The 19,898-nt window shown below is 35.5% G+C and overlaps 1 protein-coding gene across 1 annotated transcript in view; it reads left to right on the top strand.

Annotated features, from left to right (window-relative positions):
• CPSF160 (cleavage and polyadenylation specificity factor 160) overlaps nt 1-16,515 on the top strand; it is a 233,504-nt gene extending 216,989 nt beyond the window's left edge. The window contains exon 26 of the mRNA XM_090015979.1: nt 15,795-16,515. Within this exon, the coding sequence (XP_089872105.1) occupies nt 15,795-15,909 (115 nt within the window). The 3' untranslated portion in view covers nt 15,910-16,515. The remainder of the gene's footprint in view (nt 1-15,794) is intronic.
• Nucleotides 16,516-19,898: the final 3,383 nt, after the last annotated feature.

Raw genomic sequence — 19,898 nt, 5'->3', positions numbered from 1 at the left:
AGACGTCTATGCAATATCGTTGGGGTCGCCTCCGTGCGCAGGTGACGCGAACGACTGCAGGTTCACGCCTTGAGACGTCGCTGCCTGAAGACGTCTTTGTAGTATCGCTGGGGTCGCCTTCGTGCGCAAGTGATGTGAACGATTGCGGTATTGCTGGGGTCGCCGATGTTTATGCCGTGACTAGATCGCTGTGTGGAAGACAGGTCTGGGTTTCACAATAGCCTCATAACCACAGACGAGGTTTGAAAAAAAAGAGGTCGATTGATGGTGATGCAGCCATCTTTCATTACGGCTGAAGTGGTCGTCGATGGAGCAGGTATGTGCATGCAGCAGCAGGGAAACCTTGACCGTGTCAATGGTGCATAACAACAGGTATGGTTGTTGATGGTTGCGTTGATGTCGCAAATGCCCAAAGATGCAGTTGTGGTATGCAGGTTGTCAAATATTTTTTTTTTGTGTGGTATACATCTGGTCGTAGCTTTTAAGGTGAATAGTTCAGATTTTATCAGGGTAATTCAGATCTGATAGAATCCGTTTTTTTTTTTTTGGTTGGTAGTTGGTGTGCAAAGTAGTTTCTGATCTGAACAACGTATTATGTTTTTTTATATATCAGATTTTATAAGTATGATTAAAATCTGGTAGTGTCATACTGGAAGTTGGTGCGCATGTCAGACCTGAGTTTTCAGTAGTTGGTAGTCGCGTGTGGTTGTAGTTTCATGGCTGATATGTAGAAGTCAGGCATGAAGACTGAAAGTGTGTCCGATTATAAGGCCTTTTCAAATCCCTTTTCATACGGATCATCTGTAAAGTTAGATGAGACTAACTATGCTAGATGGTCGTGTACATTCTTGATGTCTGTTTCAGGGCATCGACGAAAACATATTTTGTTGAAAAATGAGCCTACAGAAAAAACTGGAAAATATGCTACATGGGAAGAGGACAATGATATTGTTATGTCTTGGATTATGAATAGTGTGCAACCTCACATAGCCGACGGGCTTATTTATTACACCTCTGCAAAACAAATGTGGGATAATTTGCAAGATACTTATTCTCAAGAAACCAATGTTAGTCGTATTCTTCAAGTAGAACAGGAGATCTATAAATTGCAGAAAGGAGAACAAACTCTAGCCCAATATTATGCCTCCGTGAAGGCAGCTTTTGAGGGACTAAATGCTCATAGAACATTATGTTGTGACAAACAAAAACTACACCAGGAGCATACCATGGTCGCACGGTTCCTGACTGGCTTGTCAACTGAATTCTCAGTTGTCAAAGTTCAGATGTTGACAGGCTCAAATGTTCCCACTCTTGCTGAGGCATATAATCGACTGAGCAGGCTTGCCATGTCCCTTCCTTTATCTCAATCAGACTCACAAACCTCTGCTTTGTCTGTTTCCTATAGTCGAGGCTGGGGTTTTCTTCCTAGTTCTTGAGGTCGTGGATGTGGTCGAGGCCTGGGAGGATGAGGCAAGCTCCCGTGTACTTACTGCGGAAGATTTGGGCATTTAGAAGATAAATGTTTTGACAAGAATGGACGACCTCCTGCATCTTCAGCTAAAGTTGTTCCTACAACACAAGTTGCCAAACCCAAGTCCCCCACCGTTCCTCCTTGTGATTCGGTTGCACTCACTTGTGCTGAGTATGATGATTTGTTGGCACATATTCTGTCTAGTTCTATCGTGGCTGATATTGCATGCTCTGCAGGTGATGAATTATCTTGCCAAAGTAGTAGGTGGATTATTGATTCAAGGGCATCTAGCCATCTGTGTGTAAATGAATGTGATTTTTCAAAGTTGAATAGTGTTGTTAATCATAAAAAAGTTGTTCTTGCCAATGGGAGTTCCTCTCCCATTGTTGGCTAGGGAAATATCTCTATCTTCCCTACTCTTCAGTTATCAAATGTTCTCCATGCCCCTTCATTCCCTCAAAATTTGTTATCTGTTAGTCGTGTTGCAAAGGAATTGAATTGTCACGTAATATTTGATCCTGCCTGTTGCACGTTTCAAGACTTGTTGACGGGGAAGACGATTGGTGGAGGCTATGAGGAAGGTGGAGTCTATTATCTACACCAACCAGTTGGTTCTGTTCATTCCGCAGTTGAGTCCTCTTCTAGTCCGCTGCTTTGGCATCATCGTCTTGGTCATCTTTCGTTGCTTAAATTGCATAGAGTTATTCCTCACATCTCGCCGTCCACTACTCTTCTGTGTGAAGCATGTCATATTGGGAAGCATCATAGGAGTTCATTTCCGTCCAGTCAGAGTCCTTTGAGTCAAAATTTGTTTGATCTTCTTCATGTTGATGTTTGGGGTCCAAGTAGAATTCTTAGTCGTTCTAAGTGTCGTTATTATTTAGTCATTGTAGATGATTTTTCCAGATTATCATGGGTATTCTTGTTGAAAGATAGGAGCTGAAGCCCCCATTATTCTTAAATCCTTGATTATTGAAATAAAAACTCAGTTTAATTCTTGTGTCAAAGTTGTTCGCACTGACAATGCTCTTGAATTCAAATCCTCTGACTTATTACAATTTTACAAAAATCTTGGGATCCAACCTCAGACTTCTTGTCCTCATACCTCGCAACAGAATGGAGTAGCGGAGCGCAAGCATAGACATATCCTAAATATTGCTCGTTGCCTTATGATTCAGTCTAATATGCATGCATCTTACTGGGGAGATGCGGTTCTAACTGCGGGATACCTAATAAACCGTATGCCTTTAACCTCGGTTGGGGATCGTATTCCCATTCAAATTCTCAGACCTGAAGCTCCTATTTTCCCTATCTCTCCAAAGGTGTTTGGTTGTGTGTGTTTTGTTCATAAACTTGGTCTCAACCGAGATAAATTGTCACCCCAATCTATAAAATGTGTTTTTGTTGGGTATCCTAAGCACCAAAAAGGATATCGTTGTTATGATCCCATATCCCAGAGAGAGTATGTCAGTGTGGATGTTTCATTTTTTGAGTCTATCCCATATTTTTCTAGTACTCCGAGAATACATGCTAGTCAAGGTAATTCATTCCCTCTTCCTGTTCCTCCTTTTCCATTAGAGTCTGTTCGTCTTGAGCCTCTTGTTCCCAGTCCGACTCTGTCTCAGTACAAAAATCCTCCTGTGGTGTACACACATCGAGCTCCACCCAACTCTTTGCATGTGCCCTCAGCTTCTCCAGATGTGAGTGTTCCTGATTCTACTGACGATTCTCTTGTTGATGGTGATTTACCTATTGCTCTTCGAAAAGGAAACAAGCAATATACACTTCATCCTATTTCTCAGTTTGTTTCTCGAGGCCAGACTTGGTGAAAATATGAAGAATTTTGTATTAGCATTATCTGCTACCTCAGTTCCTTTCAATCACCATCACGCTCTTCTAGACCCCAAATGGGCGAAGGCCATGCAGGATGAAATGGATGCACTGCTTTCTCGAATAACATGAGACTTGGTTGATCCTCCTTCTGAGGTTGATATTGTTGGTTGTAAATGGGTTTATACCATTAAGTATAACTCTGATAGATCGATTGAAAGGTTTAAAGCTCGCCTGGTTGCGAAAGGCTACACTCAAACTTATGGGGTGGACTTCTTTGAAACATTCTCTTTGGTCACTCGTCTTGGGACTATTCGTCTTGTTTTGTCCGTCGCAGTACACCATGGTTGGTCTCTATGTCAGCTTGATGTGAAAAATGCCTTTCTGTATGGAGACTTGGAGGAGACAGTTTACATGTAACAACCTCTGGGGTTTGAAGTTTCGGGGGAGTGTCCGAAGGTGTGCAAGTTGAACAAGGCAATCTATGGTCTCAAACAGAGTCCCCGTTCGTGGTTCTCCAAGTTGGCTGAGGTCATGTCAACATTTGGGTTTGTCCGCTTTGCCTCAGATCACTCTTTTTATTAAAAAGACCGGCACAGGGATTGTGGTCATGATAGTATATGTTGATGACATTATAGTCACAGGAAGTAGCGAAAAAGATATTTCTGACACAAAGGTCCATCTTCAGAAACACTTTGTGACTAAGGATCTGGGACCACTCAGATATTTCTTAGGAATAGAGGTTGCAAGGAGTAAAAACTAGTTTTGTCACAGCGGAAATATGTCTTGGACCTACTGAAGGAGACAGGGATGTTAGGTGCCATCTGTTTGATGAAAAATCCGAGTATGTGGACTATAGTCGTTATTGCTCCTTGGTTGGCAAACTATTATTACGTGACTGTGACCAGACCTGACATATCTTTCGCAGTGAGCAAGATAAGTCAATTTATGGACAAACCTACAAAGACTCACTGGGATGCTGCTATGATGATTCTCAAATATCTAAAGTTCTCCCCTGGTAAAGGACTATGGTTTAAACAAAACCTGTCTTTAGATGTTACTACCTATTTAGATGCAGATTATGCAGGGTCGATCGTTGACAAAAAGTTCACAACTGGATTCTGTGTGTTTGTTGGAGGGAATCTGTTTACTTGGAGAAGTAACAAACAAACTGCAGGTCAAGCGCTGAGTCAGAATATCGGGCTATGACTCAAACTGTTGCTTAGATGATGTGGGTTAAATCTGTGTTGACTGATCTTCAAGTAAAAGTCTCATTACCTATGGAGATGATATGTGATAATAGAGCTGCTACCTATATTGCTAATAACCCAGTATTTCATGAACAGACAAATCATATTGAGGTGGATTGTCACTATGTACGTGACCTAGTTCAGACTGGGTACATTTGCACCAAGCACATATCTTCAGAAAACCAAATTGCTGATGTGTTCACAAAACCTTTAACGAGTTCAAATTTTTCGAAATGTTGTGACAAGCTGAGCATTATTGATATACATGCTCCAGCTTGAGGGGGAGTGTTAAGAAGTAGTTGTCATATATGGGTAGTTTAGTAACTACTCATATGTGACAAGGGCATTATTGTAAATAAGGTGTGTCTAATCTCTCTATTTAAGTGAGATTAGACCTAACTATCAATAGACGATTCTTCTCTTTCTCTCTCTCTCTGGGTTTTTCTTTTTTTGTTTTCAGGCAGTCTCTCTAGCTGACTTCAACATATACATATATAAGTATATACTTATATATAATGTATATATAAATATATATTATATTAAATTATATATATATATATATAGATAGATAGATAGATAAATATTTATATACACATACATATATATACATACATAAAAAAATACATCCATCTTAACACCCCCCTTCAAACTTACAGTGACTCACTGTAAGTTTGAAATTACAAAAGAAGATACTCATTAACAAAATGTCTTCATAGATTTCTTTAGTTATTTCATTTGGTGCCTCTTCAAGGGGTGCTCAATCATATGCTTCGTTACATAAAGGATATTTAATATCATCAATTCTTGATATTCTCGAAATAAGTTTAGAATCATCCATACCGCAAATATTTTGAGAACCTATAAAGAGAGCAAAACAAGAGTAATCTAACAAGAAATAGCTATATATATATATATATATATATATGTGGAGAGAGGATGGCCAAACACACAAACATAAAATATGTACAAAATATTTTATAAGTCAATTTAACATTTTCAAAATTATTTAAAGTAAAAATTGATTTTGAACCATCATTAACTTCAAACGTGATAGTCATCGACAAACTCGACCATAATAGAATAATATTAATAGAGACGCAAACGATAATAAAGTTATTTTATGAAAATCATACATATATATCTATCACAAAAAGGACATGATTATTAAAGAAAGAACTCACAAAAGAATTAAAATCACAAGACAATTTTACACAGTAGAAGACATGATAGACGAGTGTTAAAGAAACATTAATTTTTAAAAGATAATACCAAGTGTCAAATACACACAATAGCCACTATGGGCATACACCTAAGAGATTCACCAATTAAATGCTTAGAAAAATATGTAATAAAATATGCAGAATTACAAAAACAAAGTGGAAAAGCACATACAAGTCTAAGCATGGACACCACAAAGACACAAAGGCACAATATAAGAACAAAAGTGCATAAGCACAAGTCCACTATGGAACAATACAAAGAGCCAACAAAGGGCAACACAAGTAAAAAAATAATATATATTTGTTTATTGAATATATGCTTGGAAAAATATAATCTTATGCAAATTATGAAAAATAATTAATCATGGAATAACTCATGCAACTAAAGCATATACAATGCAAAATGCATGAAAATATTTCAACAATCATTTCTCATAAAAGGTTAAATGAGTTTAGAAAAATTACGAAGAGATTTTAAAATCTCATACATCATAATGCATGAATTTTGTAAATTAAAACACTACTTTGACCACCACAAGCTATGTCACATGGGTGCGGGTGCGGGTGCGACACGGGTGCGGCGCAATTTCAAAAATTTTGGACACGGGGACTCGGCTATATATATATATATATAAGACTCGGTCAAAGTTGTGCCCATTAGGGGACAGGTGATGAGTTGTGAAGGCATTCTGTACACTTTCTTCATACAGGAATAATTCACTTTTGGGCACTTTCTTCATACACTGTAATAATTCACTTTCTTCATACAGGAAAAAACCACAAAAACTTGAGTTGTGCCCATTCTGTACTTAAAACTTGAAAGTGTACAGGTTTTTTAGTTGTGATGGGTTTTTTTCCTTACAGCTGTAGCCCAGAAAATTAAAAAAAAAAATTAAAAAAAAAAATTCAAAAAAATGGACCAAAATGACCCTGGGTGCGTTGACCACACCCAGGGTCGGGTTGACCGAGTTCGAGCCGCACCCGTGTCCGCACCCGTGTCGGTGCGTGTCGACGCGGGTGCGGCGACCTTGGAGCCGAGTCCGTGTGACATAAACCACAAGTAATCACCTCTTAGGCCTCCAAACCTCAAACATCAAGTGTATCAGTGACTAGAACAAGTGCATAATCATTATGCCAGTAAAAGGCCAAGACACACATGAAGGTGTATATAAAATTTTCTTGGCTACATATAATGACACTTAAAAACAAGTATATCAACGACTAGAACAAGAGCATAATGCCTACGAAGGTCTAAAATCACACACAAAGGTGTGAATAAACATCTCTTGTCTATATATAATGAGAATAAAAAATCTAATGTATCAGCGACTAGATCAATAATATAACTAAATCAAGAATATAATGCTAATAATGAGCTAAATCACATACGAAGGTGTAAATAAACATCGCTTGTCAACATATAATGACACTTAGATAAGAGGCATAATAGGAGGAAACATAAAAGATAAGAGAGCTTGTAATGAAAGCACACTAATGTTATCAATAAAATTATCAATTTTAACCATCTTTCGAAGCACCATGATTTCAAAAATAGATAGCCATCACAAATAAACAAAGTTACAATTATCCATACAACAAATGAGTGATACAAAACACTCAAATCCAGAGATCAAACAACTGTCAGTTAAAGCCAAACCATAAGTTAACAATCTAAACTGACATAAAACTAGGTGCACACAACTCACCCTAATAACATCTCTGAGTAAAAAATTACATGGTCAAAGAGAAATGATGCATCATATAAAATTTTGTGATGAACACAACAAATGCTATAAGCAGACAATAAATACTCGCAGAATTCATTTTTCAAATAGGTGAGTTCATAAAAGGAACCGATTTGAAAAGACAAAGTTTCAAATAAAAAATCCAATAAAGAAGATGAAATCTTAGAATGAATGTAGTGCAATCATATGCTCAACAATATGTCCCATGACAATTTTTACAATCTTGAATGAGCAAACAAGAATCATGATTAATTCTTCAAAAATAAATTCATAAATCCACCCATCAAAGAATAAGACATACAAAGGATCCAATAACTATCAAAGAGAAGACAAGAACAATATATATGATCTTAAAAAAAGCCTTTTAGATTTAAATCATAAGTCTACTATGAGACAACATTGACATGGAACATTAAGAAAATAACACAGAGAGATTCTCGAGGAACCATTTATAAACCCAAAAGCATACATAATTATCACCAATCATAATACTCAAAGAAATAAGATAATCTAATAACTTATAGCCACATAGGCTATACAAAAGCTATGAATTTTAATACTACATACTAAATATCACTCACAATGCATCAAATATAGCCTTCTAAGTGGTACAAGCACAAGAACCCACTAGGGGGCAGAATTCAATCCATAAGGAGAAAACAAGTTAATATTATGACATACAAAACACATTCAAGTATATGTGAACAAAGCATCCAATGCAAGAGTCATTTGTAATATGAATGACAAAGATAAATAAATAAGTCTTATATAAAAATATCCAAGATCATTCTCAAGCATAATCAAACGAGGATGTTTTTCAAAGAATTAATTTTACACAATGAGAGCAATATCTTAAAGTCAATCATTGACGCCAAATAAAAATATGGGACATAAGCATGTATCAGAGCATACAAAATATCCATGGTATTACCAAAAAATTAAAATTATGATAACTCAAGATATACATTATACAAGAATCTAAATTTCTTGACACATTTTTAACATATATACCTAATAATCATGCTTTGACACATGCTTAAGGGCACCAATGATCATTACGATAAACAAAATACATACAATAAAAAATTAGTATTTTGCAAAAAACATGAAAAACATATAAGTATAGTATTTAAGATTTTAAAGAAAACCACATATTCTTGTAAAATATAATTTTCATGATGATATTTTTCAAAAAATTATACGTATTCATAATCGAAACATATATTTTATGTAAGCATACTTACACAAAAACATTTATCAAAAGTCAATAATTTTTCACAAGTTCTAATTTTAATTAACTTGAAAATATATTCATTTTTAACATATTAATAAATAGCTACTATATTTTGAACACTTTTTTTTTAATATATATCATAAATATTTAAAGTAGAGAATCCAAAGAAAATGCATACTGGAATACAATTTTTTTAATATATATCATAAATATTTAAAGTAGAGAATCCAAAGAAAATGCATACTGGAATACGAGAGTCTCGAGTCCGAGCCGTTCATCAATTCAAATCTTTCTTTTGAAGCACAAACGCTAACAAGAAACCAAAACCCAGTTACCATGTCACGAAATGACGCGGAACCCAAAACATTCCAAATAGTAATTTAAATGTCAAATCAAAATACATTCGAATACTAACAAGATACAAACTAATACAAGTTTTATAAATAAATGATTTCATTCATAATGAACAATAAAATACAAAAAACATAAATACATAAAACCTCACTATAAAATGCATTCAAGAACACTAAAAAATATCTAGAACTACCCATCACTCTCTCAAAACCCACTCATGCAAACACCCACTTATTTATAGAGAAGAAGGTAGAGAAGAGAGAAAAGGGGAGTACCTTTTCTAGTTGTTGGCCTTTGGACCCTTTCCAACAGCTAGAAACAGTCAACCTAAGTTCACTATAGTATATATATTATATTAAACAATATATATACATATGTATTTATATACCTATATATATATACATACAAAAATACATCCATCTTAACAAGTACATATCAAATGATTTTTAAAGCTACTTGAAAGAAGATGAAATTTGTCATCAAAGATCTTGTCTTAGAACTCCGCAACAAAATGGGTTTGCGAAATGAAAGTATAGACATATCATAGAAACCACTAGAACCCTTCTAATTTCAAAGGACATTCCAAAAAATTATTGGGTTGAACCCGGTTTAACCTCAACTTATTTAATAAATAGAACTTCTTTGTCTTCATTACAAAATGTTTCCCCATTTGCAAAACTTTTAAAATGACTCCCGATTTTAAAAGACTAAGGATCTTTGGTTATAAGTGTTATGTGCTTACTCAAAAAAATGATAAACTATCTCCAAAAGCCATTGAATGTGCTTTCATGGGCTATGGTAAAAATAAAAAAGGGTACCGATGTTTTGACCCAATAAACAACAAGCTCTATGTTTCTAGAGATGTCATCTTTCTTGAAAATAAAAATGGGTTTGATAGCAAAAAAGCTAAAAAAAATTGATTATTCATTTGTATTTCCTCTATTACCAAGACATTTCATTTATATTTGATCTGTTAACAAGACATGATGAGTCTAACACTATTGAGGTATTTGATTCTTACTTGGACAATAACTCTAGTATTGATCATACGGTTTTTGATGATTAACATGAAACTTCAAATGAAAACACATCCAATGATATGCATTTGTATACTCGACGGGGGGAAGACAATCACCCATGTTCCCTTGACAAGTTCTCTCAAATCATATTCTTAAAGGAATCTCAACTTAGGAAATCAAATCTAATCTCTAGTACTCTAAATAGATTTGTATCATATGACTCATTTTCTCCAAAATTTAGAGCATGTTTAATAACTTTTCACTCTTATTATGAGCCATCTTATTATAATGATGCCAAACAATATCCTCATTGGAATGCCACAATGTAAATAGAACTTAATGCTCTTAGAAAAACCAACTCATGAGAAATAGTTGATCCTCCTTTAGGCAAAAAACCTATAGGATATAGATGGGTGTTTAAAGTCAAAACCAAAAGTGACAGATCATTATAAAGGTATGAAGCAAGATTGGTTGCAAAAGGGTGTGCTCAAGAATATAGAATCGATTATGAAGAATCCTTTGCCCCCATCGTAAGAATGACTAGTGTTCGATCTCTGATTGTCATTCCCTCTATTAAACAATGACCCATTTTTCAATTAGATGTTCAAAATGCTTTTTTGAATGGAGAACTTGGTAAAGAAGTTTACATGGATCTCCCTTAAAGAGTTAATTTAAATGAAAAAAATTTAAAACTTAAAAAGGCCTTGTATGATATTAAATAAGCCCCTAAGGCTTGGCATGATAAATTTAATGATGTTTTGATTAATTTGTGATTTATCTCTTGTTGCACTGACACTGATCTATTTGTCAAGAAAATAAGTACTACAATTGTGATTTTTCTTCTATATGTTGATGATATGATCATCACAGGAAATAACAACGAAGAAATTATTGAAATTAAATCTAATTTGGATATGTCTGACTTGGTGTTTTTGCGATAGTTTTTAGGAATTGAGGTTGCTTACTCTCCGAGAGGATATATTCTCTCGCATGTGAAATTGACTGTTGACATATGTGCTAGGTCAGGAGTTTCAGATGAAAAGAAGGTGGAGACCCTAAAAGTCATAAATGCAAAATTAAGACTTGAAGATGGTGTATTGCTTGAAGATCCTACTCCATATCGCCACTTGATTGGATCTCTCACCTACCTCTCTATCACCCGACCTGCTATTGCTCATGTCGTTCATTCATGCAACAAGTTAGTTTCAGCATGCTCCTACCACAGTTGCACATGGATGTAGTTATGAGGATTGTGCGATATATTAAAAACACAATCTCAAAAGGGTTTTCTTTATCATCTTTGGATTTGAGTGTTTGCATTGACGCTAACTGGGGTGGTGACCCAAACGATACAATCTCAACTACTGGTTTTTGTGTTTTTTAGGGGATTCTTTGATTTATTGGAGGTGTAAGGAACAACAAAAGGTTTTGTTATCTTCAACTGAGGCACAATATCGAGCAATGCAACGACAATAATGGAGTTTATTTGGCTCAGGACTCTTCTTCAAGATATGAGAATTTTCATCTCCAAATTCTCGAAGATGTGTTGTGAAAATAAAAGTGCAATCACATTTCATGAAATGACCAAACACATTGAAATAGACTGTCACTATGTTTGTGATGAATATTTAAAAGGAACAATTGAGTTGTCGTATGTTACCTTGAAGTACCAACTTGCTGATTTTTTCACCAAAGCCCTTCCTACCCCTTTTATTTTTCTACTTTACAAAGTTTGAGGGGGGGGGTGTTAAAATGTATATATATAGTCTTAATTGTAAGGTTATACCAGGAGAAAGTGTAGCTACACAACATAGAGTCTTAATTTTAGATCTTAGAATTAGACAATGCCACAAAAGGGATAGACATAGGATAGATCCTAGAATTAAGTGGTGGGCACTGAAAGGAGCTAAACAAGGAATGTTTGTAGAGCAGGTAGTTAAGGAAGTTGATTGGTGTCTCGAGGAGGATTCAGAATCAATGTGGAATAAGATAGCGGGTGGTATGAGAAAAGTAGCTAAGGAGGTATTGGGTGAGTCTAAAGGCGGTGCACCACTAGGTAAGGATACATCATGGTGGAACGAGGATGTCAAATTAGCTATTAAGGTTAAAAGAGAGTGTATATGATAGCAAAGAAGGAAGCTAAAAAAGTTGTTCGAAACGCGAGGGCTAAGGTATATAAGGAGGTTTATGACAAGTTGGATACCAAAGAAGGCGAGAAGGATATTTATAGGCTTGCAAAGATGAGAGATAGGAAATCGAAGGATTTGGGTATGGTTAGATGTATCAAAGATGAAACGCAAAGGGTTTTAGTCAAAGATGAGGAGATTAAGGAGAGATGGAAAGATTATTTTGATAAGCTATTTAATGATAGTCATGCTCAAGATCTTGGAGACTTCTCCATTCCTTTTCATGAGATAAATCGTGACTTCATGCGCAAGATTCAAAAGAAAGAAATTGCAGAGGCTTTGAAGAAAATGAAATCAAGAAGGGCAATTGGCCCAGATGGTATACCTATCGAGGCTTGGAAATGCTTGGGAGAGAAAGGTTTAGAATGGTTGACAAATCTTTTTAACTTGATTTGGCGAACAAATAAGATGCCTAATGAGTGGAGGAAGAGTACTTTGGTGCCTTTATATAAGAATAAGGGTGATATACAAGATTGCACAAACTATCGTGGTATAAAACTCATGAGTCATACTATGAAACTTTGGGAGAGGGTGATTGAGTCTAGGTTGAGGAAGGTTGTCATGATATCGGAGAATCAATTTGGTTTTATGCCTGGAAGATCAACTATGGAAGCTATACATCTTCTTAGACAACTTATTGAAAGATATAGAGAGAGGAACAAAGATTTGCATATGGTTTTTATTGATTTAGAGAAGGCATACGATAAAGTACCTAGGGACGTTCTCTGGTGGACAATGATGAAGAAAGGTGTTTCTCTCAAGTACATTAGTATAATTAAAGATATGTATGAAGGAGTAGTAACCAATGTCCGCACTTGTGGAGGGGTGACAACCAATTTCCCGATAACGGTTGGGTTACATCAAGGATCTGCTTTAAGCCATATTTGCAATAGTGATGGATGAGCTTACGAGATCAATTCAAGAAAATGTACCGTGGTGTATGTTGTTTGCTGATGATATTGTTTTGATTGATGAGTCTAGAGCTGGGGTTAATGCTAAGTTAGAATTATGGAGACAGACATTGGAAGCTAGAGGTTTTAAGTTGAGTAAGAGTAAGACTGAATATATGGAATGTCGGTTTAGTAAGCAACGAAGTAGTGATGGGAGTGTAGTGAAGCTTGGTGAGCAAGATATACCGGTGAATGATTATTTCAAATATTTGGGATCCATCATTCAAAAGTATGGAGAAATTGATGGAGATGTAAATCATAGGATAAAGGTTGGGTGGATGAAATGGAAAAGTGCTACTGGAGTGCTGTGCGATCGTAGAATGCCATTGCGGTTGAAGGGAAAGTTTTATAGGACGACTATTAGACCCGCTTTACTATATGGTACGGAATGTTGGGCTGCCAAGAGACATCATATTCAAAAAATGAGTGTAGCTGAGATGCGGATGCTTAGATGGATGTGTGGAAATACAATAAAAGATAAGATTCGGAACGAAGAGATACGTAAGAAGGTAGGTGTTGCACCCATTGAAAATAAGATGCGAGAGAATCGTTTACGGTGGTTTGGACATATTCGGCGAAGGCCTAATGATGCTCCAGCTAGAAGGTTGGAGAAATGGGAAAATATATTAGTTAAAAGAGGTCGGGGTAGGCCTAGGAAGACTTGGATGGAGATGATAGGAAAGGATATGAATGCTTTGAACCTCACCGAGGACATGGCGTTGGATAGAAATGATTGGAGGAAAAGGATTCATGTGGAAGACCCAAAATGAATTTCTTTTTTGGTTCATATCGCTGACCCCAATTGTTTTGGGATGAAGGCGTAGTTGTTGTTGTTGTTGTTGTTGTATATATATAACCCTCAAGTGTATTTTTGTCATATGTAATTAGCACAATCCACTAGGGACTTTTCCTACTTTTTATTTTTCTTCTTTTTTATTTGTTTTTTGTCTTTATTTATTTTTTGTCTTTATTCATCATAGGACTTTTTGGTCCTTCCTTATAGATGTTGGAATTCTCACATTTGTGACCATTGGGGAGCTCCCAACAGCTCTATGGGAGCTCCTTTTTGGTAAACACTTTGTGTATAAATAGGGGACTTCCCCCTCTCTATTCTCTATGCCTTTAGAACATTTTCTCAATAAGAAATATTGTTTATTTTTAATGTTCTTTGTGCTCTTGTGCTTAAGCACTTTGTGATTCTATAGTGGCCTTATTGTTGTGTGCTTAGAGATATCTCTTGTGATCGAGATATCTCTTGTGATCTCACATTTCACTACACTAGGTACCCTTGGTTTTGTTTTCAGATATTTATAGTTACATTGCTGTTTCTGTTAAATGTTAAATACCTTAATTTATTTTCATAATTTTCCCAAAGGCTAGAATTTTCAACGAATTCAAACCCGATTATGTTTCTGCGAGCATCTGTCTGGTTGGTTCTGTATTATTATTTGTTCCATTTTGCAAGTTTACGGTGCTTTGAATTTGTGATGAGTGCTCAGTTATGAGACAATAAATTGTTCGAGTAGAATAAGGTTTTTGCTGGCTAGTTGCTTGCTTGTTAATGCTCCATTTACTGATGTCTTCGTAGTGTTGTCATTAGGCTTTTCTGGTGGCTTGTATTTTATGTAAATAATACCTCTGAGTTTCCTTTTTTTCTCATTTATCTACTTCTGTGTGTGGGAGGGTGACTTGGGGCTATAGGGCTGTGGTTGGTATGGTAATGGGTCTATCTTCACCTTGAACTCCCAGTGGCATCTTATCTGGATACAAACTGTTGATGACTCATGTTAAAGAGTGGTGGGGTCCTTTGATGATTCAGAAAAGAGCAAAGTATTGGTAACTTGCTCTTTTGATTTTTGTTCTCTTTCATGACAGGCTAAGTATGGCTAAGTTATAGTTTGTAGTTGAGATAGATCACTCTTGTTTCTTCTTCCCTTCTCTTCTAGTTTAAATCATTGAGAACATGGTTTTAATCCTTCACTTGAATTGTTCCATCCTGTGCTGTCAAAATCGAACTGAATCAGCCTGAATCTTCTTTTGTCAAAATCGAATAAATCACCACTTTACCGATTTGAGTACAAATCAATCTGAATCTTTTTTTGTGATAATTATGATGTTTGTTCACTCTAATAATTTTCGGCAATTAAATGTGTATGTTAAAATTTGTCTGGAACCTATTAGTCATCATTGACTTTTGTTTCTATATTTCCTGCCTTTTTATTTTAGTTTTTATGAGTTTTTTTATTGTTTAAAAAACAGTTTTCAAATAAACCAATTTGAAACAATTTTGATTTGGGGACGATTTTTCTGAATACTTTGAAAAACAATTCAGTTCAGAAACTGATTCTGACAACATTGGTTTCTTGTTTGATGATTAGAGGGCTGATTGAAAATCTGATGATTGCATGATTATAATAAATGGTACATAATTCTGGTTTTTTCAGACATTAGTCTTTGTGAAGATGGGATTAATTGTAAAGCGATGATTTAAACTATTGTTGCAGGAAATTTAACTATTCTCTTTCTTCCTTGCAGCTATGAGATGCTGCCTTTGGAGCGGCAGTTGGAGATTGCACAACAAGTCGGAACCACACGTTCTCAGATCCTGACTAATTTGAACGATCTTAATCTCGGCACAAGTTTCTTGTAGCTTCTTTGGAGTATTATTGACATAATGGGTCACTGGCTGGGCTGCCTTCTGTCACTGGGCAAGGGAAGAGCCAACTCTTATCGAAAGAACAAAAAAGGGAAGAGCCAACTGCAGGGTTACTTCATGCAAACACAAATCGCTTTGAATGGGGCTACTTCAGGCAAACAACACCTAGCTTCTTGAACATGAGACAATCAGCGATAATCGAGTTGCAATGATACCGACCTCTTGATCTTTCACATGTCAGACCGCAAAGACAGTTTAAAACTTCCAGATGTGTATGCATCATGATTCTTTGTCAATATCACTGTAGATATCATTGATGTATGTTCAGTGAAAAGGAAACACCGATTTCAGCTTGAATGCTGTTTGGTGCTGGAACGCCAGGTAAAAGTTTGAGCTGAGTCTGCCGTTGAAACTTGGAAAAAATGCAGTAATTGATTAATGTCTCTCTGCACAAGACCTGCAAACCAGACCTTGAAAAGCCTTTGAGGCTGCTCTCTTTGTTGTGTCAATTAGGGAATGTATATTGTTCTACCTTTTTCAAGAACCCTGGTGGTTTAACGTACATGATTTCCTGTTTTAATCGTTCTAAGGAATTTTTGATGACCTTGGTTAGCTTCCTAATTTTTTGTTATAAAAGCCAGGCGACAAGGGCTTCTTGTCTTGTTGCCGTGGAAGCCGCTATACAAAGCTCTAATTGGTTGCAGCAAAAGACAGCATACTGCAGGCCGCAGGTGTTGCCCTAAGAATTTGGTCGTGGTTAAAAGACTGGGCCTTCCCCTTTGTCCATGGAAACCATCAACGAGCTGAATGGAGAGAACTATGATCTGATGGTGCAAGACTGCCTCAGATTGGTTAAGAACAGAAACAAAGTTGAAAATGTGCGAAGGAAACATTGTTTGTGATCAGAAAAACTAGATCCCGTCACAATGCTTTTCAAAATATAGAACCAAACTAGACAAGGTGAAAAATGGATGTTGGTGCAGAGGTTACGGAATTTCCGTCTCTACATCCCAATTGCTTGGCATATTATGCCGCACCCTTTACTCCCCCTTGCCTAGTGAAATCAGTAATAAACATTCCACATCGTTAGCAGGTTTAACATTCAAAATTATTAGGTTATTTACACAGCACATCGGGCTCGTGTATATAATGTGCTTCCTACCTTCTGTAATCACCCTCATTCAGACACACCAGCCTACCCTCATATCTGCCACCAAAATCTGCCGTTCAGATGGTATTCTATTGATTAAGGGGCCTTCTAGAATCAGCAACATGGAAAACGCTTTGGTGGTTCCTGTTAAATTGCAAATATCTAAATTAAAAAAAAAAACTTTTTACCCTTCACATGTGAACTTCCTTTTATATATGTAAATTTCTTCTATAGCTACCTAATAATCTTTGTTCTAAGATTTGTATCTATGATCTGACATCGAAAACTTGTGTTTTTACAGTCATTGAAAATTTGAGATACATGCTTATAACTTTCATGTTTCGAATTGGAACCAAAAATCCCTCTAAGGTTTTTGTTTCTAAGTTTTAAAATCATGTAGACTGGAACAATCAAATAATCAATCTTTCAAAGGATGTTTTGACCTATCAAATTAAGGATTCTCAAAAAATATAAAAAATAACAAAGAACCAAGACATATACCTTTTCAATGATACTTTATTTGTTGAAAAACAATGAACAGGTGTTGAGATACAACCTTGACAATGTTATTAAAATATGAGATGAATATAAGAAGCTTGCATCTTTTTTTATGTTTTATACTGTTTTTTGTGTACTTATGCCGAAAATATGTAAAAACAGAAAGAGAGAGAGAGATCAAGACGTTATCTTTATACTGTCACCAAGATCATCTTGTTTGATAAGCGGTTGAAGAGAAACATCATTTGGAAAATAGATTGTTCCTCCTAAGTATGTGAACAACGAACAATATAAGTGATGATAAGGAAGTCTATATGCGGACTTGAGGAATTTCGAATAAAAATAGGCAGACTTGAGGAAATCTGCATAAAAATAGGCGGATTTGAGAAAATTTGTGCAAAATATATGCGGACTTATGGAAGTCTGCATAAAATATTTGTTAACTTCCTCATTTTATTCAAGTTTGACAAGATGTTTACAAATATTATTACGTGAGCTTTGTGAAGTCTAAAAAAAAAGTATGGACCTCGTTTTAAGTGAGTTTGTATCACCCGATGAACAAAGCAATATTTTGCATGAACTTTATGAGTTTCGCATATGTGAAGGGTGAAAATGACATTCCAAAGTTATTTATAATTTTGGATATATGAATATCAAAAAATACAAGGCATTTTGAAAAATATGTTAAATTACTCGTTCAATGTAGTCATTTTCTTTAAATCAAATCTCCCTTTGAATTGCTTTAGTTGTGGGGACCTGATGCTCGTGGCTAGTCCTAGTTTGAATGGCCCATAACTTTCAAATGGTTATGTGATAGACCAATGGCCAGCCTAGAAGGAACCTATTTTCATAGAAGACTTGTAAGAAATACCATCTTAAACTCATGAGCTACATCCTAAACTGGTCTCCTCTTTCGCCTAAATCTAGCCACCACCCTACCCCACACTTTAGCATAGACATGAGAAAAATAGAAGATGAAATGGTTTCTTCTTGGTGCCCACAAAAGAAGCACCAATTGGGCAATTATACTCCAAATCATTTTAATCTACGAAAAAATATCGTATTGTATGACAAATACGAAATATGACAGTACTATATGATAAATATAATGTGTTTCCTGAATATCCCAAAAATTTTGCTATTCTTCCCATGTCCAAAACTGCAAATACTAAACTTTGTTATGACCTTTTTAACCCTCGCATGTGCGAAACTGGCAAAGTTTGTGTGATATATTGCTCCACATGCAATGCTCCCTTAAAAGGAGTTCTACACATTTTTTCTTGTAGACATCATGAAGTTGCATAAAATTATGTGTGAACTTCGTGTTACTCTACAAGTCTTAACTTATGCTTGAGATATAAGTTCTTTTATTATGTTTTTGCATATACAGTTAATATTGAATGTTGGAAATGTATAAATGTTGAATGCATGGATGAGGTAGAAGCGATAGATATGATGAATCTTGACTTAGATTATGCAACCAAATAATCAATTAGTGGTAGCAGTAGAGAATAAAATGATATCGATGATGATGACTATACCATGTTGATGGGAGATGATGAAGACAGTGATGACATGAGACAAATAATGGTGGGTGAAAGTGATGCATGAATAATATTTGAGAAGTTGAAGCCTTGGTATATTGCAGAAGTTATATGAATATTTTTTGAAAATAAAAATTATTTTATGTTTTTACACTAATGAGACGTTCAATAGGTTCTTGTTCAATAGATTCTCATACAATGAACAACAATTAAAAATCCTTAAAGTGAAGACATCTCATTTATATAAGCAATTGCATAACGAACCACTTAATGATTGTAAACAATTTTAGTGGCTAATAATAACCTCAAATGATTGAGAAATTGCTATTGGCAAAAGGTTTAGTGATCTCCAACATTGTTGCAAGTTTTTTAAAGATCATGTGATAAAAAATAACTATAAAACAAAATTTTTGAAGAGATGCAATAATAGAATCACTGTCATATGCATGAGAAAGAACCCACATAGTATAATTATTTGCCCTTGAAAGATCTATTGCACAAAGGTGTGCGGAGCAGGGTTCTTTGAAGTGAAGAAGTATCAAAGCGAGCATACATGCGGTGGATCATTGAGCAACCTTATAGTAAAAAAAAATGTCTTTTAAATGGATTTCAAATGTTATTCATAAATGCATGCACCATAACCCAAAGATAACTCTAAGAAAAATCATAAATGACATCAGTTGTGTGGAAGGAGTAGAGGTCATTTATAAACAAGCATGACATAGATGAGAACAAACTAAGGGAGCACTTTATGGTTCATTCAAAGAGTCCTTCAAGATGATTCCTGTTTA

The sequence above is a fragment of the Nuphar pumila genome, chromosome 8 (genome assembly GCF_984573655.1).
Source record: "Nuphar pumila chromosome 8, dmNupPumi1.hap1.1, whole genome shotgun sequence".
NCBI lineage: Eukaryota > Viridiplantae > Streptophyta > Magnoliopsida > Nymphaeales > Nymphaeaceae > Nuphar > Nuphar pumila.
The sequence above is the reverse complement of the archived record's forward strand: the minus strand, read 5'-3'. Positions and strand labels throughout refer to the sequence as shown.